A 25,997-nucleotide genomic window follows, 5' to 3' on the forward strand; every position below is an offset into this window, starting at 1 on the left:
GGGGAGCAGGGTGTGTGAGATATGGGGGGTGCAGGTTGTATGGGGAGCAGGGTGTGTGACATATGGGGGTGTAGTGTGTGATATATGGAGGTGCAGGCTGTATGGGAAGCAGGGTATGTGACATATGGGGGTATAGTGTGTGTGATCTGGGGGTGCAGGCTGTATGGGGAGCAGCGCGTGTGACATATGGGGGTGTAGTGTGTGTGATATGGAGGTGCAGGCTGTATGGGGAGCAGGGTGTGTGACATATGGGAGTGTAGTGTGTGTGATATGGGGGTGCAGGCTGTATGGGGAGCAGGGTGTGTGACATATGGGGGTTTAGTATATTACAGGTGTACTATATGGAGGTGTAGTATATTACAGGTGTACTATATGGAGGTGTAGTATATTACAGGTGTGCTATATGGAGGTGGAGTATATTACAGGTGTGCTATATGGAGGTGTAGTATATAGTGGTGTAGTATATGGGGGTATAGTGATGTAGTATATTACAGGTGTGCTATATGGAGGTGTAGTATATTACAGGTGTACTATATGGAGGTGTAGTATATTACAGGTGTACTATATGGAGGTGTAGTATATTACAGGTGTGCTATATGGAGTTGTAGTATATTACAGGTGTACTATATGGAGGTGTAGTATATTACAGGTGTACTATATGGAGGTGTAGTATATTACAGGTGTACTATATGGGGGTGTACTATATTACAGGTGTAGTATATGGGGTGTAGTGATGTAGTATATTACAGGTGTAGTATATAGGGGTGTAGTGATGTAGTATATCGCAGGTGTATTATATAGTGGTGTAGTATAATACAGGTGTATATGGGGGTGTAGTGGTGTAGTATATTACAGGTATATGGAGGGGGTGTAGTATAATACAGGTGTAGTATAGGGGGGGTGTAGTTTATTGCAGGTGTAGTATATAGGAGTGTAGTGATGTAGTTTATTACAGGTGTAGTATATGGAGGGGGTGTAGTAATGTAGTATATTGGGTAGAACTGAGTTAATTATATTAGTCCGGCCCTCTAAACCAATCCCAATTTCTCATGCGGCCCCATGGGAAAATTAATTGCCCACCCCTGTAATAGATGGACCCTCAGGTACAATCTTCTTCAGTATTGGGTCTGTCATCAAGACCGGCCAAAATTTCTCCAAGGCTCCTTTCATCTCTCTCCAACCAGTATGATATTGTGAGATAAATCTCACCTTCTGGTCGTTTGTCTCCTTACCCCGCGGTGTCAGAAGGTCTCTCCTCGAAGTATTCAGGGCTCGATTGTAGGCCCTTTTTATGGTTCGTTTACTATATCCTCTATCTACAAACCGCTCAGTCAGTTCTTTTGCTTGTTCTTTAAAGACCGAGTCTCTTCAGAGCAATTTCTCTGACCTACTGGAATATTGTTAATCAATGGTTGTGGATGAGAGGATTGAGCTGAGAGCAAGGAGTTGATAGCAGTAGGCTTTCTAAAAGTCCTAGTATGGAGGGAATTGTCCATGTTTCTCTATACGAGGGGCTATCCAAAAGTAATGATAATCGGTTATTTCTATTGCACACAGAAATTAAAATAAAATGTTTTCTTCTGTCTTAGGTACCCACTAGTCCAGGAAAAAAAATCACTTAAATAGGCCACGATTCCCGGGAGCTACATTCATTTGAATATGAACTGCCGAGGAGTGAACATCAAAATGGAAAAAAACGAGCTCAGAGCTGTCATCAAATACCTCTGCTTGAAAAAAATGACTACCAAAGACATACACAGCGACTTGGTGGAAACATTGGGGGACTCTTCTCCTCCATATTCCACAGTTGCACGCTGGGCCAAGGAATTTAAGCTGGGAAGAACATCGACGGAAGATGAACATCGTGAAGGACGCCCATCCACGTCCCTCAATGAAGAAAACATGAAAAAAGTTGAAGTTGTATTGGCAGATCGAAGAGTGACTATCAGGCATGTAGCTGAGGTCACAGGGATCTCATATGGCAGTATTCAAAGAATCCTTGCAAAAGAATTGCATATGAGAAAGGTCTCCGCGCGTTGGGTGCCAAAAATGTTAACTGACGAGCAAAAGAAGAAACGAGTTGACATTTCCAGAGCAAATCTCGAAAAGTTCTGAGCAGACAAGGAGAATTTTTTTGTCACTTTTTTGAACATGGACGAGACCTGGATCCACCACTTTGATCCCGAAACAAAACAACAATTGATGACATGGAAACGAGCCGACGAACCGACGCTGAAGATATTCAAAGTGTCAAGCTCAGCAGGGAAGGTTATAGCGTCTGTTTTTTGGGACGCTGAAGGAATTATTATGGTGGACTATTTGGAGAAGGGAGCCACTATTACAGGCTCCTACTACGCAGAACAAATAAGAAGATTGCGGGAGGCTATCAAGGAGAAAAGGCGCGGCAAACTGCGGGCTGGAGTGCTGTTTCACCAAGATAACGTGCCGGCTCACAAAGCTGCAGTTGCCATGGCAACCATTCAAGAAGCGGGCTTTGAACTGGTGGAACACCCCCCCTATTCGGCAGATCTAGCCCCCAGTGACTTCTTTCTCTTTCCTCGCCTCAAGGAACACCTCCGGGGCAAGAAATTTGACGACAATAGCGACGTGATCACCGCTGTTGGGGATTTTTTTGCGGGTCAAGATCAAGATTTTTTTTCGAAGGGAATTCTAAGTTTAGAAAAGAGATGGACTGAATGTATAGACTTGTTAGGAGACTATGTAGAAAAATATATATTTTTTTAATATATTCATTGTGTTTATTATTGATTATCATTACTTTTGGATCGCCCCTCATATATTGAGATCAAGGAAGTCCATACTGACCTGACTATGATGACTTGTAAGTTTTATATTCAATGAATTCTTATTCAGGTCATCCACAAATTTCTTGAGATCCCTTTCAGTACCCTGCCAGATTTAAAAAATATATAGTATTTCCGACGGCACGGCCCACACTGGCTTACAGCCGATTGGCTGTCATTCATTTAAATAGAGACACTGGCCACTTTAACATCTACACCCCTTTCTGAGGAAGCGACGGCGAAACGCGCATCAAAGGGACGTCCCTGCGGTAATTACTTACTTCTACATCCTTGTCTGACCTTCTTTGTTAATATCCCTCTTATGTTTGTGGTTTGTCCTTTTACTCTGTACTTTTGATTGACTTAGGTGTTTTTCTGTGTCTATTCTTTCTTCTTTTTAACTTTTGAAGATTAATAAAGATTTAATATTTTATTATATTTATGTGTGGAGTTCAATCTTTGTAGGCTCTATATCTTTGTATTAAATTGAGACCTACGTCTCATGAAACACCAGATCTACCGGCAGGTAACAAATCATATTAGACCAACGGCAGTGATGGAGAAAGATGATGCCGCCGTCCCTCACAAGACATTATATTTAGGACAAAACTTGGATGTCATCCGAGTGCTTTCCCATAAATTTGCATTGTTGACACTTGATTCAATATCGGACATATCTCAGTGATTTTGCTTGGGCCACAAAATAAATTGGACCTGTGAACAGGTATTGATGCTAACCGTGAAAAACATGGATGATACTCATATGCGAGAAACGGCCATTATCGGGTACCTGTCACAAATACAGACCTCTCAAAGCTAGAACATGAGCAGAAAATGGCCTAAAAGAACTATAATCACATGCACTAAAAAGTCCTTCAAAGAGCAAAATAAGGGGGTAAATTATAGTGGCACTTTTGGCCAATTGGCAGCTCAGAAAAAGATGATGTGAGTGAAGAAAGGCAAGAATGCCGGGCCATACGGGCATTGTGCTCTTTCACCAAGGAGGCTCCGTGTACGGGTGTGACTTTGGTTGTGGTGCACATTTACTGGTTTCTTCAGACTGGTGTCCATCACCCCGCTGGCAGTCGTAAACGAAGTAGAAACCCCCTCAACACCAGACTTCACTTGCCAACACAACTTGTTTAGTTTATTTTTCACACCGTTATGACAGACATGGCCTCACTCCTCATGGTTCAAGGTTCTACTGTTTCTGGGGTACTCTCACTTGACCGGTTTCCCGCTATCTTTGAACTCGTCCTCAAGCTGACGGGTCTGCTTCTCCATTCCCCCCCTTCCTTACACCTTTGTCCGCTTCTGGACCACAAGTCATATGACTAGCCCGTCAGGGGGTGAGCTGTAGGCTCCGGATCTCTCAAGGTTACCTCATGGTTCCCTGACACCGTAGCCACAAGCTTTCGTTCTTGAACCCTATCCAGAACTGGCACAGCAAGAGATCCGTTTTAGTAACCAACCCAGTTGCCACCTCTCACTCCTCCTCTACCTCGACTTAACCCTGTCTTATCTGATATTTAATCTACTTCTGTTTCACCCCGCCCTAGGTCAATGGCCCCAGCTCTGCTATACCGGGAACCTATACTACGCTAGCAGCATTTACTTGCTAACACACATTTATAGCAATCAACACCATATAATATGTTTAGTATAAAACAGCAGAGGGACTCGACCACCTCTTCATGACATTTGCCAAATGTCATAGACTGGAACGTTTCAGAGCTCCTTCCAGTATGTGACTGCACCTGAACTGGACAATTTGGGTATTTTTAGTGGCTGCCATAGGTCCCATTAGCATACTTATATGATGATATCACACTGATGTCCAAATTTTTAGAGGACTGTTATACTGTGAGGTTATGTTTAAGGCCCTTTTAAATACATAATTTTTGGGCAGCTCCGGTTGTGTTGTTAGCCCCTAGGCAAATGTCTATATTGCCTCTGTGGTAGGTAGAGCCAATATTCCTGAGACTAGGAATTCATACACAGTCTTTATTGAGAGATGGGAACATGACTTCATCATTTACAGACATTGACTTTCAACATCACTAAACACTTCAAGCAGATCAGGCCTAAAAATTATCCTCTCATGGTGATGGGTTCTTCAAGGATCAGCACCGTGGACTTGGAATTGCTGAGGTCTGATCAGAAGGTGCAGGGATCAAATGACTGGAAGAATGGTCTCCATCTATGGCTTCTTATGGAAGATGTTTGATGGGGCCTCGTTTTTTGGTTCTTCCATAACATGAAATGGTTTGTTGGAGAGAGCGGCCTCTCTCATCTTGTAATAGACAAACTCGTTCTCCTGGAACATCCTCAGCTCCATCTCTGTCTGTCCTCGCATCGCCTGAGGAGAGACGTTACAGACGTTACCACTGCCAAATATTCATGGCCAAACACTGTAAGGCTATGTGCGCACTGGGAAATGGAATTTTCTTGAGAAAATTCCGCATCCTCTCAAAGATTACTGCACCCGCGGTAAAAAAACGCGGGAAACCGCACCCGAAAACCGCATGCGGTTTGCCGCGGTTTGCCGCGGCTTTACCGCGGTATTGTTCGCGGTATTGCCGCGGTTTTGCCGCGTGCGGGTTGGGATGTGCTTTATTGCATTCAATGCAATAAAGCACATTGAAGAAAAATAAATAAATAAATACATTTAATTCTGATAGTAGATAGACAGAAGAATAGATAGAGGGATAGATAGATAGAGGGATAGATAGACAGACAGAGGGATAGATAGATAGATAGATGACAGATCGCTGCATTTCCCACGGTCGGCAGTGAGTTCACATTACCGGCCGTGGGAAATGACCGGTAATTACCTCTGCTGTCTGCTGCATTCAGCCTGTGTCTGTGACAGTCGCGGCTGGATGGAAGCAGTGCAGGACGCAGGAGCCGGAGCTGTGGATGTCGGAGCTGTGGATTACGCCGGAGCTTTGTTTGGGAGGGGTTAATAAAATGGTGAACGAGGCTTGTTGGTTTTATTTAAAATAAAGGATTTTTCTGTGTGTGTGTTTTTTTCACTTTACTTACGGGTTGATCATGTCAGCTGTCACATAGACGCTGCCATGATCAAGCCTGGGGTTAATGGCGGTGGTCCCCCACCATCATTAACCCCTTGTATTACCTTGCCACCACTGCTACACGGTGGCAAGAAGAGCCGAGGACACGCCGGCAGTGCCGCATAATGTATGCGACAGTGCCGGGGCAGCTGCGGCTGATATTCTCGGCTGCCGGAGGGGGAGTGAGGCGGGGGACATTACCCCTGCCCCTCTCCCTCCCCAGCATGAGGATACCGGGCCGACGCTGTGTGCTTACCTCGGCTGGAAGGTAAATATGCAGCGGAGCCCACGTTCTTTTTTTTCTATATTTCCGTTTTCTTTCTATGTGTGTTCTATGTGTCTGTGTCTATGTGATCTATGTCTGTGATGTGTTCTGTGTCTGATGTGTGTGTGTTTACTCTCTGCTCTGCTTCCTCTTCCTGTAATGACATCACTTCCCTGCAAAACCGCAGACAGGCGATGCACATTACCGGAGGTAAACCGCGAAATGCCGCAGGGAATAACGCAGGAAAACGCAGTGAACCGCACAGAATTTGCTGCCTGCGTTATTCCCTGCGGGATTTCATGATTACATTGCAGTCAATGGAGTGAAATCCCGCAGCGATGTGCGGAAAAGAAGTGACATGCACTTGTTTTTGCTGCGGGATTCCCGCAGCAAAACATGCAGCTGTCAAATTCTGCCCAGTGCGCACAGGATTTTTTTTCTCCATAGGATTTGCTGGTGATTCACTGCAGAGATGTTATGAACATTTTCTGCAGCGAAACATGCAGCAAATCCGCGGCAAAATCCGCGAAAAATCCGGTAAGTGCGCACATAGCCTAAAGGTCTCACCAATACCAAACAGGGCAAAGTGTTCTATTATACGAATGAACTAGCTATTAGAGCATATCCTGGTGAGCTCAGGTATGGAAAATATAATGTCCTGTAGACATAACTGAAATTCCTAATACTGTCCATAAATATTATCATTATAGTACTGACCCATACATTAGGTTTATCAGTATAAGTACTATAATACTGCCCCTTATGTACAAGAATATAACTACTATAATACTACTCCAATGTACAAGAATATAACTACTATAATACTGCTCCAATGTACAAGAATATAACTACTATAATACTGCCCCTATGTACAAGAATATAATTACTATAATACTGCCCCTATGTACAAGAATATAACTACTATAATACTGCTCCAATGTACAAGAATATAACTACTATAATACTGCCCCTATGTACAAGAATATAACTACTATAATACTGTCCCCTATGTACAAGAATATAACTACTATAATACTACCTCTATGTACAAGAATATATGTACTATAATACTGCCCCTATGTACAAGAATATAACCACTATAATACTGCTCCAATGTACAAGAATATAACTACTATAATACTGCTCCTATGTACAAGAATATAACTACTATAATACTGCCCCCTATGTACAAGAATATAACTACTATAATACTGCTCCAATGTACAAGAATATAACTACTATAATACTGCCCCCTATGTACAAGAATATAACTACTATAATACTGCCCCCTATGTACAAGAATATAACCACTATAATACTGCTCCAATGTACAAGAATATAACTACTATAATACTGCTCCTATGTACAAGAATATAACTACTATAATACTGCCCCTATGTACAAGAATATAACTACTATAATACTGCCCCTATGTACAAGAATATAACTACTATAATACTGCCCCTATGTACAAGAATATAACTACTATAATACTGCTCCTATGTACAAGAATATAACTACTATAATACTGCCTCCTATGTACAAGAATATAACTACTATAATACTGTACCTATGTACAAGAATATAACTACTATAATACTGCACCTATGTACAAGAATATAACTACAATAATACTGCCTCCTATGTACAAGAATATAACTACTATAATACTGTACCTATGTACAAGAATATAACTACTATAATACTGCTCCTATGTACAAGAATATAACTACTATAATACTGCTCCTATGTACAAGAATATAACTACTATAATACTGCCCCTATGTACAAGAATATAACCACTATAATACTGCTCCAATGTACAAGAATATAACTACTATAATACTGCTCCTATGTACAAGAATATAACTACTATAATACTGCCCCTATGTACAAGAATATAACTACTATAATACTGCTCCTATGTACAAGAATATAACTACTATAATACTGCTCCTATGTACAAGAATATAACTACTATAATACTGCCCCTATGTACAAGAATATAACCACTATAATACTGCTCCAATGTACAAGAATATAACTACTATAATACTGCTCCTATGTACAAGAATATAACTACTATAATACTGCCCCTATGTACAAGAATATAACTACTATAATACTGCTCCTATGTACAAGAATATAACTACTATAATACTGCTCCAATGTACAAGAATATAACTACTATAATACTGCTCCTATGTACAAGAATATAACTACTATAATACTGCCCCTATGTACAAGAATATAACTACTATAATACTGCTCCTATGTACAAGAATATAACTAATATAATACTGCCCCTATGTACAAGAATATAACTACTATAATACTGCTCCTATGTACAAGAATATAACTACTATAATACTGCTCCTATGTACAAGAATATTACTACTATAATACTGCTCCCTATGTACAAGAATATAACTACTATAATACTACCACTATGTACAAGAATATAACTACTATAATACTGCCCCTATGTTTAAGAATATTACTACTATAATGCTGCTCCCTATGTACAAGAATATAACTACTATAATACTGCCCCTATGTACAGGTATATAACTACTATAATACTGCCCCTATGTTTAAGAATATTACTACTATAATGCTGCTCCCTATGTACAAGAATATAACTACTAATACTGCCCCTATGTACAGGTATATAACTACTATAATACTGCCCCCTATGTACAAGAATATAACTACTATAATACTGCCCCTATGTACAGGTATATAACTACTATAATACTGCCCCTATGTTTAAGAATATTACTACTATAATGCTGCTCCCTATGTACAAGAATATAACTACTATAATACTGCCCCTATGTACAGGTATATAACTACTATAATACTGCCCTTATATACAAGAATATAACTACTATAATACTGCCCCTATGTTCAAGAATATAACTAATATAATACTTCTACTCCTAGGAACAAGTATATAAAGCTCAGTAATGGATATAATGGACGCACCTCTAGATCTTTGGTAATGGGGTGAGTGGGGCCATGAGTTATTAGAAGGATAGCAAAAGCCTTGCAGATCATCCCGTGACCAACTTCGATGTGTCCCGCGTGCCAGTGTGTGACTCCGGCCCTCATTATTGACATCCCGAGCTGGGCGTTGTTTGGATGGTATATTTTCCTGTTCGTAACAAGGAGATCATTAATTAAAACAAGTCTTCACATACGCTTGTATTTTCATAAAACTATGATGAATTTGGTTCCAGAACCACACAATTGTACATCTGTAATCTAGCTCGATATATTTGGGTATCCAAGTTTTAGGGTATCTACTGTTGACTTTACAGACTCTACCCTTAATCTTTCATTCCAAGTGGTTTTCCGCAAAGAGATTTAGCACCATCCAACTACTATCCAATACAATATAGCATAGCATGATTTTTCCATATTTCTTACTTGTTTACATATATCTTCATCTACTTACAAGTATCCGTCTACCATTTTCTTGGCGTTCTCGGCAGCCTCCTCAAACATCTGGAGGTAGGACAGCACCTCAGAGACTATGCTCAGGATCTGGAGCATGTAGATATTGGTGTCTGCCAAGACGGGCTCCTGCCTCTTAAGACATTCACGGCAAAGTTTCACCACCTGTCACCAAATTGTGAAAATGGATTTTAGAAAAAATTGTAACCTAGTCTCATGAAACAACCAAACAAATGAAAAAGGAGGTATTGTGATAGATAATTAATAGCTGGGGGTGGTGGGCCAATCACTGAGATCTCCCATCTTCTGTTAGTAACATAGACTTTGAATAGGGCACTAAGGAGCATTCTCAATGCAAATAATCTTGTAGCTGGTTGTAAGTGGAAGAAATATGGTCACTTGTTTTAGAGATCTGTGACGGGTGTGTCACGGTTGGCAGACATCCCTATGGTGTCAGGCTGTAGAAGGTCGCAGTATTTGGCTGCGCAAACTGTTCCCTGACCTTCTATTCTTCTTGCTATGGTGTAAATGGTATCCTATGTATCCTCTCTGCTTGGGGATAATCCCTTTACTTTTAGGACCCTGCATATATCCTCACCTTTCAGCTGTTAATTATCATCACTAACCCTTGTGTCCTTAAATGCTTACATTTCTCTTTGGTGTTTACTGGTGATAGAGTAATATTCCTATACAGGCCATGGATGCAAGCAGTTGGCTTGTATTCATCTGAAGAAACATGGTTATATGTTACTGTTCTTCTGCTGAGGCTTCTTGGAGATAAGATGTTCATTCACTTCCCCCATGTGTGCTCCCTGTGTGTTCTTTAGAGATTAGTGGGGTTGACTCAGTGCTCATCCCATCTATTCTTTACCTAGGGCCCAATTCAGGGCCAGCCAGAGTCAGGTACCCTGTTAGGCGCATGGGTGTGTAACCTATCTATGGTGTTCAGGGGAGCCAGGGACCCTTCGGAAGGTTTAGTCAAGGGTCACCATCTCCCCCTTCCCAAGACACAGAGTTCCCTTACGTGTCGCCGTACGTGTGGTACTTCCCCATACTGTCATGTGGTGTTCGGCTCCACATGCGCGGAATGTCATGACGGCGTCAGACTGTTCACATTGTAGAGTCTGACAAGCAACCTGATGCTATCTAGTTGCTCAGCCTGAGCCAGGTGTCGGCTGATTCATTTTCATTGCTGCCCAGTCCTACAGGAGTTAATTCCTGTGGATTGGTGTGCGGCTCCTGGGAGCTCAGGTTGCTTATTACCACCCAAAGCCATCTCCTTCCTATTGAAGGGATGGGAGTCCATTTCTCTGAGCCAATTATAGCTTCTGCACAGCTTCATTGCTTCTGGTCTTTGTGGTGATCCAGTTCTTGGTGATCTATAGTTGCTATATTGAGTGGTGTGGAAGTTCCCCTGTTGTGCGGTTACTTCCTTCTTTTACTTTATTCCCTCTATACACTTATAGTCTCTGCTTCGTGTTGAGTGTGTGTGTACGAGTTTTGGTTCTTCTTTGTCCATGATGTTTTTGTGGGGGTTTTCTTCTGTGTTTTCCAGTCTGCCCCAAGGGTCGGGGAGAGATGGAGTAAGATCAATGCTCGGACAGGAGTCAGGGTCACGCTGGGGGCTCAGACCTCTCTACCATCAAGCGTACCTCTCAGATAAGGGACAGTGCAGGGTCTCTAGTCCGAGGGCCAGCCTAGGAGCACCTGTGCAGTCATGTCATACTCCGTAACACATACCTAGTGTGACAAGATCATTGGGATCTCAATTGGTTGCACCTCCAGCAATTTAGCATTTATCACTTACGTGATAGGTAATATATTATTTTCTCTCAAAATGCTTTAACCCTTTTTAGGCAAAAAACAATGCAGCAATCCTTTGGGTTTTCCCATAGTGACACAAACTAACCCCACAGGACCATACATATAAACCAGTGTCCTCAACTGCTGTTGTCACCTCATGGTAAGATCCTTCTGCCCGAGCTTTGTCTATTTTCTCCAAGGTATTCTTTGAGAATTGGATGACCTCTTTCACCACATCTTCCGCGGGCTGCAACGTTAAATGATAGAAGTTAGCTTGTACATAAATGTTTAAAAATTTCCTCAACTGGGTAACATATTCCAGAAGGAACTCAACTTTCTTATACTCATATTAGTCTACATTTTCACCATACAAAGTTGATACTCCAAAATGTGTTCATTCTGTAAAAAGATCGCAATTGGGTCCAGAAAGGATGACGTCTTTGTAGGAAAATACAATCCCAAGTTCTGAAGCTTGGAAAATCCTCAGTAGGTAATATATGGAATGGTCTCTATACTATGCTAAGGTTTGGAAAAGCATAAATTGGATGTTAAAAATATTACTATAACTCATCACTCTTGTACTGTACATAGAGGGCCTCAGGCCCATTAGCAAATTTAAAAAATTAGGTCCCCTCTAAGAATTGATTGACTCTAATGGATTTATAACCAACTAAGTCTTCATTACATTTCCGAGACTCAACCACTTTTACACTTGGATGTCCCCATGACCCCACCAATCACAAGAACAAGGGTGTTGTGCTCACATGCGAATGGAGCAGTTGTGCGGATGCAAGACCACCACTCCAATAGCCAGTGACTAGAGGGTGGTCACTAGTGTTGAGCGAGTGTGCTCGCCACTGTTCGTGATTCGTTCGAGTATCGGGATTCTCGGGTACTCACGGAGCTCAGCTGAGTATAGTATCACGGTTGCTTGGATGTATCGTCTGTTAATCAATGACAACAACGCACAGGCTCGCTGTGTGCAGGCACTCCAGGGATACTATTCGTAGTCTCTGAATGGCTCTCACTGTGGTTAAAGCAATGTTTTCAGGTGTAATTTATCAAAAGAAAAATGAAAAAACCCTGCTCTCCCTCCGGAAATGCTGTGTTTATTGCCAGCTGTATGTGGGCAGAGAGCCGGACTGCCCAATCATTGACTTCCAATATACTCGTTACTTGAGTTGAGCCTTTTCAGAGCGTCTGACCTGCTCGATTCGAATACCAAGCACTCGAGCATTTAGTGCTCGCCCATCTCTAGTGGTCACGCGTGAATATTTGCTCTATTCCTTATGGGAGATAAGGGACTCATGTTCTTGTGTGCACCAATCATAGAAGCCATTGGAATGGTGGTCACTCCATTATTTAACAACCTCCATTCTAGGAATCAGATAGGATCCCATTGCTTGGACCTCCATCAATCATACATTTTTCACCCATCCTGTGGACTGGTATTAAATATTTTTTGCGGGACAACCCCTTTAACCACCATCATGTGGCAGAAGAAAACTTTAGGTCATCTCTGGTACCAGACGTCACCGCATCTCCTACCCTTACATCACTGTCTAAGAGCTTCATTAGATTATAATGTAGCCATCAATACCAAGGCTTCTTTACCTTTTCGTCGCCATCTATGGCAGCCAATAGCAGGTCATCCTTGGTCCCCTTTGTGCAGTGTTCACACGTGCAGTCAAAATAATATTGTTTCTTCAACTGTTTTCTTCTCTCTTCGCTGAGGTTGAGGAAGTCGACATAAGAGACGCTAAGCTCTTCTCCTTTGTTGATCTTTCCAAGGGCACGAAGCTCGATTCTGTCATTGGAAAGGCAGAAAAACAATTAGTATTTCCATATATGAGGTTCTGGGGAGACTCCAGTGCAGGCCACGTAATGTTGAGCACTCTACCTGTCCGGTCCTTGACCTTTCTACAGCTGTTAGAGTGCTGAAGGTTGCCTGGCCGCACACTACGCTTTCTTGGAGTAACATGGATGAGTATTAGTTTGATGCTTTGATACTCATGCATCGTTGATGTGACCAAACTACCATCCCAGTCATCACCATCATCATCATCATCATCATCTCCATGTCAGTGCATTCGTTAGAAGAACGTCTGTGAAACTTTTATTTACTTCTGTGCCTTTTAGAATTTTCAAGGCTTTTTAAAAAAATAAAATACAAAAATGATCCATGCTCGAGTAGAATTCTCATGTCATTTCAGAACTGATTGGAAATACTAAGAATTAGCCAAAAAAATGGGTAATGTAAGAGAATTAGTACTCATTTTACAAAAAGTTCAATCTAATTGTATATTTATTAATATTGATTATTATTATTATTATTATTATTATTATTATTATTATTATGTTAATAGTCCATGTGGTAATATGTTCCTTCAATTTAATAGAATTATAACAAGCAACATTTGCCAAGTATATTTTGTGGAATTTTATTTTTAACTTTCAAATCAGTATTTCTTTTTTGGTTTGGACTGTAATATGGTCTGTATTTTCTGAAAAAAATTCCCTTGGCCACATTAAAACTGTCTACATACTTTAGCTGTCTGGAAAATTCCCCAAATTCTCCTCCAACTATAGGTAGGGTAAAAGAAGGATTGGGCATGTTACATTTCAGCATGCCCAATCCTTTGTTCTCACAGGAGACAATCCACCACCAGAGATGTCTGGCAGAGGTTTGTTGCCCTCGTCCCATTGATAACAAATGCAGTCTCGGACAAGTTAAACATTCACATGGATGGAAGAGTTTGGAAAAATATCTAGTGGACAAGCAAGTGTTCAGCTGACCGTTATATAAGGTGTAAGGTTACTTTTAGCCTCTGCCAGATTCATCTAGCAGTGGATTATCTCTTTTGGAAACAAAGGACAGAGCATGTTGGAATGAACATGTCTGGTCCTTTCCCCCAATGTCAGAGGAGAACCTCAAGTTAGATAGGGTCTTATCCTAATAAAAGGATTAAGAAATACAGGTGGAATTGCTGGAAGGTGTCACACGGAGTTTGGCTTTTACCTCGCCAAGTGTCATGGCAGCATCAGACACTGTTCAGACTACAGACACTAACACTCCACACTATAGTTTCTCTAGTGCTTCTGAAGTGCACAGGCAGGCTTGGGCATTGACCAGTTTTGTGCGCATTAAGTGATCGGGCTAGCAATAGTTACTTGCTGGTTACCTTTTTGATCACATGTTGCGAAAGACCTATCACAGTTACTCCCTGCCTTTTTAAGATGGAGGAACCTGTCTTCCCATTCCGTCTATAGCTTTTGCTAATCCGGTCCATGTGCTGTTGTGTTCCAGTAACTGGTAATTTACTGCATATTGCTTGGTGTGCTGTGGAATTCCTCCTGTCGTCTGTTTATTTCTTCCCTGCTCCTTATTTTACACCTTATCACTTGTTGTCTGATTACTCTGTGTGACCAAGCTGCGTGATAGAGTTATGCGTTTCCCTGTTTGCCCATATCTGTGGGTGCACCACTCCTGTCCCGGTCCTCCCCTGGGGTGGCGGAGAGAGGGTATTAGATCTGGCCTGGCCAGGAGCAGGGTACAGAAGGCGGCCCAGACATTGTCACCATTAGACATATCTCTGGGAGTAGGGACAGCTGGGGCCCACACCCTGAGGGCCAGTCTAGGAGCCCCGGTCCCTTATTATGCCCTTATACCCCGTGAGTCATCACAACCACTATAACAGCATGAAGAAAACGGCTGTCGCAGACCCAAAAGAAGAATGATTTCCAGAATGGAGAAGAAAGGGGTAAAAAGTGCGCTACAGTGGAAGGACCACACAGTTGTGGTGATCTGAATAGTGATTTAATTCCATGCATTTCAGAGACAAAGAAATCTCCTTCTTCTGGAAAAATCACAGATATACCTCTGTACATCTGTGATTTTTCCTGACGAAGATGCTTTCGTTGTCTTCGAAACGCGTAGAAAATAAATCACTATTCACATCACACAACTGTGTGCTACTTTCATGACAATGCATTTTTTAACCCTTTCTTCTCCATTCTGTGAATTATATTCCTCCAAAAACAGCCAAACTGCAATACGACACACAACCCATAGATGGGTGTGGCAATGTTCCTGGTAAAAAATTGCCACGTTTTTCCAATCCTGGACTACCCTTTATTATTAATCCAAATGGTAAATTTTGCTCAATTACATATTCCTTGCGGTCCAGGAAGATCTAAGGAGATGTTTGCTGAGGTCCTCAGACTTTATCTGTCCTTGTGTCTACTTGTGACATGGAGGGAATATTGTGGTCACTGATGATTCTCTCACCAATCGACAAGGATACCGTTATCAAGACAACAGGTAAATAAAAGAAAGTGATATTTAGAGTGCAAATTATGACTACAATCAAGGCAGACGATGAATTATTTAGAACTATGATTCTCAACCTCACTAACGATGGGGAAAGCTCCAAGATAACCCTAAAAGCCTTTATAGATGATAGTCAGCCTAACCTGTCCATTTAGGTAGGACTAGTTGACCCCCCCCCTCCCGGTTCGTCACCAATAGATGATGCTAGAGGACAGAAGTATCAGAATTTGACCCTTTCTATTAAAGGGAGATTAACTCCTTTGTCCTCTTTCGTGATTGAAAACACGTGAACGCTTGGTCAAGCCATGAGAACCTGTGAATGTGGAAGTTGGGTGATAGGTGTCTGCTGAACTTTTGGCCAATGGTTGTCTCGTGTATGGCCAGCTTAACATCTGTTCATACTTTAATAAAGCTTGGTATAATGACGTAAAATGTTCTTTATTTTAAAGCTTGGCTGTGTTCACTACTTTGGTGACCTAATGATAAGAATACTCAACTAAGCTTCAATCAGTTTACCAACTCTGCTGTGAAAGGAATTCCTGATCCAGGGAAATAAGTGACAATCTCTGGAAATGGCAAAATGGCAAATTGTTGCATGGGACTCACCTATAAGGGATGTAGTTCAGAGATGGCAACCTCCACCAGAACCTGAAAGGCCCAAAAAAGCTCCTATTCAACATGTTGGAGCATTGTTGGGTTTTGTAATAGGACTCAAGAGCTCTAAGTTATACCTCTTTTTTGGTACATATGGCCCTTCCTTAAAGGGAACCTTTCACCAGATTTTGGCCTTCTACACTAAAGCTAGCACCTTAAGCAGTGCCTGTTCTGCATTCCAAGAAGGGACACGCTACCCCCTGAACTCCCCTGTAGACCCCAAAAATAACATTCGAAAATCTCCTGCCCGCTATGTAAATTTTTTGGTCCGGTCTGATGTGAGTCCTAATCTGCACATCCTGTCCCTCCTTTCGCCCTCCTCCTGTGCTGATTGACGTGGATGACGCCTCGGACGCCATCCACTTAGGCGGGCAAAATCTCCATATTCCCGACTTGGGCAGGCGCACTTCGCTTGTTGCGGCCAGAGCTGAAAACATAGGTGTGCCTGCACAAACTGGCGACTTCTCTGCGTTGGCGCGAGACTTTGCCTGGCGACGTGGATGAAGTGGTTGATGTCATCCACATCGCCGGACAAAATCTCGTGCCTGTGCAGGCACACCTATGTTTTCACGAACTGCACGAACCGGGAATATGTCTATTTAGGTGCGATATTTTGCCCACCTACGTGGATGGCGACCGAGGTGTAGGAGGCGTCCGAGACACAGGAGAAGGGCGAAAGGAGGGATAGGAGGCGCAGATTAGGATGCCCATCGGACTGGACCAGACAATTTACATACAGGTTGGGAGATCTTATAAAGGTATTTGTGGGATCTACAGGGGGTGGGTCAGGGGGCAACGTACACCTTCATAGAATGCACCACAGATGCTACTTAAGGTGCTAGTTTTAGTTTAGAAGGTGTAGTGCTAACATATTAGTGGCCATCAGGAATTCATATTAGTAGTCTGTCTTTAAGAAACCCTTAAAGTTATTAGATTGCAACAGATATAGTTCATATTAGCTTGTTTTTCTGTAATTTTCCCTGACACCTGGAGTTCTAGTTCTAGTGAGAAAATACAGTACATGTTTATGGTATCACTCAGTATCACATAGTTTTCTTATCAATGTTTACTGAGAATGTGCACATGTTTATAGTATGGTAAAACATCTGAAACCAGAAGCTTTTGGCATGGCTCATCCGGTGACGTATTTTTCCGGTGTAGATTGACATCTGAAGCGTTGGCCACTCAGAAGAGGGATACTACATTGGACAAATGGAACCTCTTAGATTTTGTGTAACATTTGGCTACGCAAGCAATTTGTTTTCAAGTGAGATATAGACTGAAAATTACAGCGAAGTCAGAAGCCTGCTAACCTGTGGAGGGGATGCCCATGACACCACAGTGTGGATCCCAGGAGTTTCTCTGTCTTCGCTGTATTGCTTCTCACAGCTGATATTTCCGGACAGATGATGCATGTAGCTCCTGGTAAAGTTTCTTCTTATGTAGTGTGTAATGTAAGTACTTTACCTTTATTTATATTATGCAAAAGTGTACGCAATGTCACACTATTTCCTATTTTCTGTAATAATTTAATCATTATAATAAAATTAATTGCCTTCTTTAAAGCCGTATCCGATCCCTTTAAATACTTTGCAATACAGAAGGCCAAAATCTGGTGATGGGTTCCTTTTAAAATAGCTAACTCCACTAACATCTTATTCAAAAATTATGCCTTTTGTTACTAGTAACTAAGGAACAATTTAGGTCCCATTAAAAAATACCACTGGGAAACTCAGAAATATACTGTAAATGTGACCTTATGCTTTCCACTGGAACGTTAAACATCTCTGCAAGACCTGGCCAGAAAGTCATCTGTGCATAGGAAAGTATTACCCTTCTCCAAACCCACAACATCAGATATCTTGATTGGGGAACATACTGTATATATTTGTGAATGGTATTAGGTGTCAGTCTTTAGAAGCCAATTTGCATTATATGGTAAGTGGTCTTTTTATTTTATTTTTGTATGATGCCAAATATATAATCCAGATAAATTGGAAAGAAATCCAAAAATTAGATCTTAAAGGAACATAAGAACATACCAGTAAAATAAAAACTATGAGGACCTTTAGACCTCGATGACTCGAGCTGAAAACTGGAATCCTAGTAGACAGGACTTACTGTCAATTTCAGATGGAGCATTACTCTACTAAGGCTGCTTTCACACATCCGGCTTGAGCTCTGCGGCTCAATCCGGCTGTGCAAGCTATGCAACGGATGCGGTGAAAACACCGCATCCTTTGCATAAGTTTTTCCTTTGCGGCCAGTCCGGTTTTTGCCAATTGCGGCATGCTACTGAGCATGCGCAGTGGCAAAAACCGCATGCGGCGGTTATTGCCGCATCGCGCCGCATCTGGCCGCCATAGGCATGCATTGAAAAATGCGCCGCATCGGCCGAATGCGGCGCGATGCGGTTTTTTTTGCCGCACGAAAAAACGTGCCAGGCAACGTTCCATCCGGCCGCCGCATCGGCTAAATCTGCCGCATGCGGCAAAACCCGAATGGAACGCAAGGCCTTGCAGCACAGTGCGGCACTAATTAAAGTCTATGCATAAAAAACGCAACCGGCAGCAAAAAAAAACGGTTGCGATTTTCCTGCAAAGTGCCGGATTGTGCCGCATTGCAAAACCGGAGGTGTGAAAGCAGCCTAATTCTCATGCACTCTAAAAATGGAGCACTAATCCCACCAGAGGCTGGTGGCCCAGAAGATATTATGGATTAATCTTTTCAACTACAAAAAATACTTTCTCTACTCTCAAACAAAACCATAAAACATTCAAGCTTTGTTTTCGGATATTAAATACTAAATACTAACAAGAACACAAAAATCTTCTGATCCGACTCAATGAGATGAGAATCATTATCTGTAAGTAGAGATGAGTGAGCACTACCATGCTCAGGTGCTCAGTACTCGCAACTAGTGATGACCGAGCACTACCATGCTCAGGTGCTCGGTACTCGTAACTAGTGATGAGCGGGCACTACCATGTTCGGGTGCTCAGTACTGGTAACTAGTGATAAGTGGGCACTACCTTGCTCCGGTGCGCAGTACTCGTAACTAGTGATAAGCAGGCACTACCATGCTCGGGTGCTTGGTACTCATAACTAGTAATGAATGAGCACTATCATGCTCGGGTGCTCAGTACTCGCAACTAGTGATGAGCGGGCACTACCTTGCTCGGGTGCTCAGTTCTCGTAACTAGTGATGGGCGGGCACTACCATGCTCAGGTGCTCAGTACTCGTAACTAGTGATGAGTGAGCACTACCATGCTCGGCTGCTTGGTACTCGTAAATAGTGATGAGCGAGCACTACCATGCTCGGGTGCTCAGTACTCGTAAATAGTGATGAGCGAGCACTACCATGCTCGGGTGCTCGGTACTTGTAGCGAGCAGTCGGACACTTGGACAGGCTCGACTGTACTGAGTTTAATGGAAGTCAGTGGGAAACTCAAGCATTTTTCCAAAAGATCTTCCCATTGACTTCCATTACACTTGGTACACGAGTGAAGTCAGTCCAAGTGACCAACTGCTTGTTACAAGTACTGAGCACCCGAGCATGGTTGTCACACGCTGTTTGGCTCTAAACTCACTGAGTGTCATGGCGACAACTGACGTTGTTCACATTGCAGAATATGACACTGCACACTATGCCTTCTCTGTTGCTTCTGAGTTGCACAGACAGGCTCGGGCGTCGACTGTCTATTAGTGATCGGGCTTGCAGGTGTTAATCTCTGCTAGCCTGCTGGTTACCTCTTAGATCAAAGTTACTCCACGCCTTTTTAAGATGGTGGAGCCTGTTTTCCCATGTCGAATATAGCTTTTGCTAAACCGGTCCTTGTGCTGTTGTGTTCTTGTTGCTTGTGATTTATTGCATACTGCTTGGTGTGGTATGGAAATCCTCTTCACCTGGTTATTTCCTCCCTATTCTTTATTTCCTCCTTTATAACGTATTGTCTTATATCTCTGTGTGTGCAAGCTGTGTTATAGAGTTTTTGGTTTCCCCCTTTATCTTTATCTGTGGGTTCAACCTGTCTTATCCCGATAATCCCGTGGGGTGGGGGAGAGAGGGTATTAGATCAGGGCTGGCCAGGAGCAGGGCAAGGATGGCAGCCTAGACATTGTCACCATTAGAACTATCTCTGGGATTAGGGACAGCTAGGGCCTGCTAGCCTGAGGGCCAGTCTATGAGCCCCGGTCCCCCAATTATCCCCTCACACCCCATAACAATGGTAGTGCTCACCCATCACTAGTAAGTAAATGTTACATTAAATGCCTACTGGAATTAGAATTTTTACTTTGATTTAGCCAACTAAGTCAACTATAAACTATACACTTACCTACTCTTTAGGTGGAAAAATGGGAAAGTTTGTTGACAAACCTCTGCAATTCTAACATGTATCACAAAAAAGAAAAAAGGTGAAAATACTAATACTGATAGTCCTCCCTGCCATTCTTTTCTCATAACTTGAATCTAATATGGTCTTAAGGCCCCGTTACACGCAACGACATATCTAATGATATATCGCTGGGGTCACGGATTCCGTGACGCACATCCGGCATCGTTAGCGGCGTCGTTGCGTGTGACACGCTCGAACGACCGTTAATGATGGAAAATACTCACCAAATCGTCCATCGTTGACACGTCGTTCATTTTTATAAAATCGTTGATTCTTGAGGTCGCAGGTTGTTCGTCGTTCCCGAGGCAGCACACATCGCTACGTGTGACACCTTGGGAACGACGAACTACAGCTTACCTGTAGCCGCTGGGAATGAGGAATTTAGGAGGTGGGCGGGATGTTACATCCCGCTCATCTCCGCCCCTCTGCTTCTATTAGGCGGCTGCTTAGTGACGCCGCTGTGACGCCGAATGAACTGCCCCCTTAGAAAAGACGCAGTTTGCCAGCAATAGCGACGTCGCTAGCAGGTAAGTCCATGTGACGGCTCCTAACGATATTGTGTGCCACGGGTAACGATTTGCCCGTGATGCACAAACGACGGGGGCGGGTACGCTCGCTAGCGATATCACTGCGTGCAACACCCCCTTTAGACTAAAAGAAGTTCCCTCCCGAGATGGACTCTATGGCATCAATTCATCATTGTCTTTGCACCTTTGTTCCAGAGTAAAAAATGACTGTAATAGCGACATTCGTGATTGCATGCACAGTAATTCATGATTTTTATGTTAACTTTTCCTGGTTTTATATTTACCATTGTTTTAGCTTAATTGATTTGCAGCTTTTCAAAATGTCACCAGGTTTTTGCACAGTTGTCCTCCAGCACCCCAGCTGAGTATAAAAATTGATCTAACCTTTTTTGTTTTGCACACTTAAAGACTAGCATGTGACATTTTAAAGGCCTACTCTAATTTTTTTTTGAAAAAAAGAATATAAAATTACTTAAAAAATTAAGCTATTGTGGGGAAAAAGAGGGACACAAATTATTGACTATATGAAGAAGCACATTTTTTAGAGCCTTAAGCGCATGTACAATAAAACCTCAAAATATGCCTGGTTGGGAACAGGATAAATGACCTGGTCATAAAGTGCTTAAAGGGGTTATCCGGCCCTGGGGTACAAGTCTGATGTCACTTCTGTGGTGCCGGCACCGGCAGCAGCAGGCACATTACTGCCTTTCTGACATTTGCATACAGCCAGTCATGTGTTCACTAGACTTGTGAACTGAGCGAGGCCAGATATGTCTAGTTGGAATGTGGTCGGAAGTATGCAAATCACATACTTTCCATCACACCCCCTAACGACGCCGGCATCGGAGAATTCTCACAGCTCGATGTGAGAATTCACATGTCTGCAGTCACATAGAGTGATTGCAGACTTGTACCCTAAGGCCGCAAAACCCCTTTAAACTTTGATCTTCATTTTGTAGAATTTGCCACGAAAAAAATGGCAACAAATGCCACAAGACAAAAAAGAAAAGTAACTTACAAATACTGCAAATGATGAATTGGGACTTATATCTTATGAAATGTCTTCTGAAAGAGAACCTGTCACCAGATTTGTTGACTATAAGCTGCAGCCACCACCAGTGGGCTCTTAAGGGCGCTTTACATGCTACAATATATCTTACAATGTGTCGGCGGGGTCACGTCGTAAGTGACGCACATCCGGCATCGTAAGTTACATTGTAGCATGTAACAGCTACGTGAGATTGAACGGTAAAACGTTCATCGCATGCACGTCTTTCAATTCCTAAAAACTGAACGTCAGGTTGTTCATCGTACCCGGGGTAGCACACATCGCAGTGTGTGACCCCCCGGGAACGATGAACAGATCTTACCTGTGTCCCGCGGCTCCCACCGGCAATGCGGAAGGAAGGAGGTGGGTGGGATGTTTATGTCCCGCTCATCTCCACCCCTCCGCTTCTATTGGCCGGGTGCCGAATGACATCGATGTGACGCCGAACGTCCCTCCCACTCCAGGAAGTGGACGTTTGCCGCCCACATCAAGGTCATATGGACGGGTAAGTACGTGTGACGGGGGGTTCCTCGTATGTGCGGCACATTCAACAAATTGAATGTGCCGCACATACGATGGGGCGGTTACAATCGCATACGATATCGTATGCGAAATCGTAATATGTAAAGCAGGCTTTATATACAGCATTCCAGATTACTGTAAAAAAACACTTTTATAAAACTCACCAAAGGGGTGGTCCGGTGCAATGGGCATCACTGTTCTTCAGTCCGGTGCCTCCTCTCTGCGGTGATCACTGTGCTCCTACTCCTGAGGCCCGTATGCATGACGCGTCCTACGTCATGCACACTAGCTGGCATTGAGGTCCTGCACAGGCGCATTTTGATCTGTCCTTCTCAGAGTAGATCAAAGTATTGTAGTGCGCATGCATGGGCAGTCTTTAACCTTTTCTTCATATTACAGTACTTTGAGCTGTGCTCCGCAGGGCAGATCATAGTGCGCCTGCACAGGACCGCAATGTCAGCCTGTGTGGATGACATAGACGCATCATCCACACTGGGCTGGCTAGAAGGAGGACGGAGATCGCAGCAGAGAGGAGGCGCCGTACCGGAAAGAGAAGGCGCCGAATCGGAGAGCAGCGATACCCATCGGACCGGACCGCCCCCTAGGTGAGTATTATAGAAGTGGTTTTTATGCGCTTATATACAGGGCTCTTATATACAGTATTCTGGAATGCAGTATATAAGAGCTCAGTGGTGGTGGCTGCAGCTTATAGTCGCCAAATCTGATGACAGGTTGCTTTTAACAAATAAAAGGCTCTACTGTTCAACTCAAAGTCGGAGAGGCAATGAAAATTTGTCTCTCGAAAACAAAAGACAAGATCCTGACCTTTTCTGATACCAGACTTTGTATTGCACATCTCTCTTTATGAGAAAAATGATGAAGTGACCGTGAATCATCCTGTTTCTTTGTAAGTGCAGTGGTTTATGCTTCAGGTCTGCAGATGGACCATAGATAGAGACAGCTATTGTCAGCCATTTTGAACTGAAGGAACTGAGTTCGTTCTACACACTGAGCCATCCATCTGCACTGAAGAATAAGGAGACCCTTAATTTACCACCCCTGACTTATCTCCCCTGAGAACAAAATAATCTAAAACTTATTTTTTTTACATACTGTAGTTATTACCGATGAAAAAAGACACATATTCGTCAAGTACAACTGAGGATCAAGCTCAACCGAAGTTCAACATCTCTTTCCACCAACTCTACAATCAAAGTCATTAGATATATAACATTGGTGGATATTGTCCTCGAAATGGCCTCCTTAGAAGACTTTGTGCTTTAAATTATTACGTACTAAAGTAAAGGCAGTCCTGTACTATGATAGGAACTCAACAGGCAAATATTGAGGACCGCTTCCATACAGAAGAGCAGCCCTTTAGAAGAATAGGCTTTCATGGAAGCTTGAGTGGTCTTCCCAAAGATGACAATCTATGAACAAACAGTCAATATAATCCTATATCGTCTATACGTCCATTTGCAATTGAAAATTTCCCTAATTTTGGGCTAATTTTGCCCACAATTTTCTTGTCTACCTTCATCCTTTGAAAATTGACACCAGAAATAGCTGTTAAATTTGGCATCATTAATTTGGTGAAAACAAAATTGTGACTTTTTAGTATTTTTTATTCTTGTTAGAATTAATTAGTCATTCAGAACCAAGTTACTAACAAATTTGTCTAATGTCGACAATGCTCCAATGCTCCATGCTTTCAGAGAATCAAGTAGGACGAGGTTGTGCACCAAGTATTGGTTGAGGCAAGGGGGTGAAATACACAGAATGGGAGAGAGGATTAGAGCGGGGTGGTCAGTATTAATGGAGGTCTACGTGGAGGTTTGTGAAGGAAGGAATTGGTAGAATTGGATGGGATATGGGAATGGAGATGTTGTGTGGGTTATGGATTCCACGAGAAGGGAAGGAGTGAGGGATCTCACATTGATGCTTGTGACACCGACCCACCTCATCTGTGTATGATACATTGATTTAACAGCCTCATGACTGAAAAACAAAACAAGAGTCTACAATGGGTACAAAAATTTGCATCGAAAGGGCGGGAGATTCTGGGATCACAATATGCATGGCGGCTATGCATCAATTTCCAATTTAGACACAAAGTGAATAAAATTTTGCTATGTTCACTATGTCCTGGATGTCAAACAAGGGCTATAGCCTTTACTCCATGATTATTTTTTATATTAACTCTGGTTTACCAAATCGTTAAGATTTTGATACATAGCCTGTAACATTTCAATATTAATCCCCCAAAGTCAATGCATTAAAACCATTGCACGCCATATTTATACATTACCTTAATAATACGTTCAGTGGGATTGGGACGAAGGCACGACTGCTCTGAACACACTTACCGGAGGACTGGGATAGACGATCAATTGGGCAAGAGAAATTGTTTGGAAATTGTCTTTTCTATACACAAGTATTGAAAGAGCATTGGCATAGATTTGCTTTTGGCAAAATATAAGTGTAACGCTTGCCGGGTATGACAGGTGTGGCACGTGCATTCAGATCTACGGGAAGACCTACGGGAGGAACCCAGGCGATACAATAACAATGGTGGGTCCTAACGCTTGTGAGAGGGGTAGATGGGACACCTCCTACACTCACCTGCAGCTGTCCCTACTCTCCTAGAGGGGTAAATGGGACACCTCCTTCACTCACCTGCAGCTACCCCTACTCTCCTAGCCAGGCCATATACAGTCTCCTCAACTGTGGCCGAGCAGGAACTTGTGACCCTGAGAAACCCTGTAGATGCCCTGGCTAGTGCCCTGGCAGGTGAGGGATGCTAGTCCCACCGCTGCACTAATATAACACAAGGAAAGGAAAGACAAACAGGGGACAACAGCAACAAAAAAGGATCAAGTCCGACTTCAGGAACACTCTTCCAAAAGGACCTTCCACCAAGGCAGCCCGAATACAAAGGATTTGTATCTTCAGCAGGGATTGCTGGGAAACTCAACTACTTTAACCCACAGGGGCATGGCTACAAAACAGCTGCAGCTGAAATGTTCTGCTAGGAGCTGCTGGCAACAAAACTGACATTTACTCCTTAGGCACCAAGAGGAATGAAACTACCGTTTGAATATAGATCCTTTGGA

General features: G+C 42.7%; 1 protein-coding gene across 2 annotated transcripts in view; it reads right to left on the reverse strand.

Moving 5' to 3' along the window:
- Positions 1–4,795: 4,795 nt before the first annotated feature.
- Positions 4,796–25,997, reverse strand: part of SMYD1 (SET and MYND domain containing 1) — a 92,860-nt gene continuing 71,658 nt past the window's right edge. Inside the window, exons 5-10 of one of the 2 annotated variants that reach the window (XM_075332655.1) lie at positions 24,844–24,882; positions 13,020–13,212; positions 11,560–11,652; positions 9,604–9,767; positions 9,132–9,300; positions 4,796–5,163 (exon numbers count right to left, since the gene is read on the reverse strand). In XM_075332655.1, the coding sequence (XP_075188770.1) occupies positions 5,005–5,163; positions 9,132–9,300; positions 9,604–9,767; positions 11,560–11,652; positions 13,020–13,212; positions 24,844–24,882 (817 nt within the window). In that variant the 3' untranslated portion in view covers positions 4,796–5,004. The remainder of the gene's footprint in view (positions 5,164–9,131; positions 9,301–9,603; positions 9,768–11,559; positions 11,653–13,019; positions 13,213–24,843; positions 24,883–25,997) is intronic. The other variant, XM_075332656.1, reaches the window with a different exon arrangement.

Source organism: Anomaloglossus baeobatrachus, chromosome 1 (assembly GCF_048569485.1).
Source record: "Anomaloglossus baeobatrachus isolate aAnoBae1 chromosome 1, aAnoBae1.hap1, whole genome shotgun sequence".
Classification (NCBI taxonomy): Eukaryota; Metazoa; Chordata; class Amphibia; order Anura; family Aromobatidae; genus Anomaloglossus; species Anomaloglossus baeobatrachus.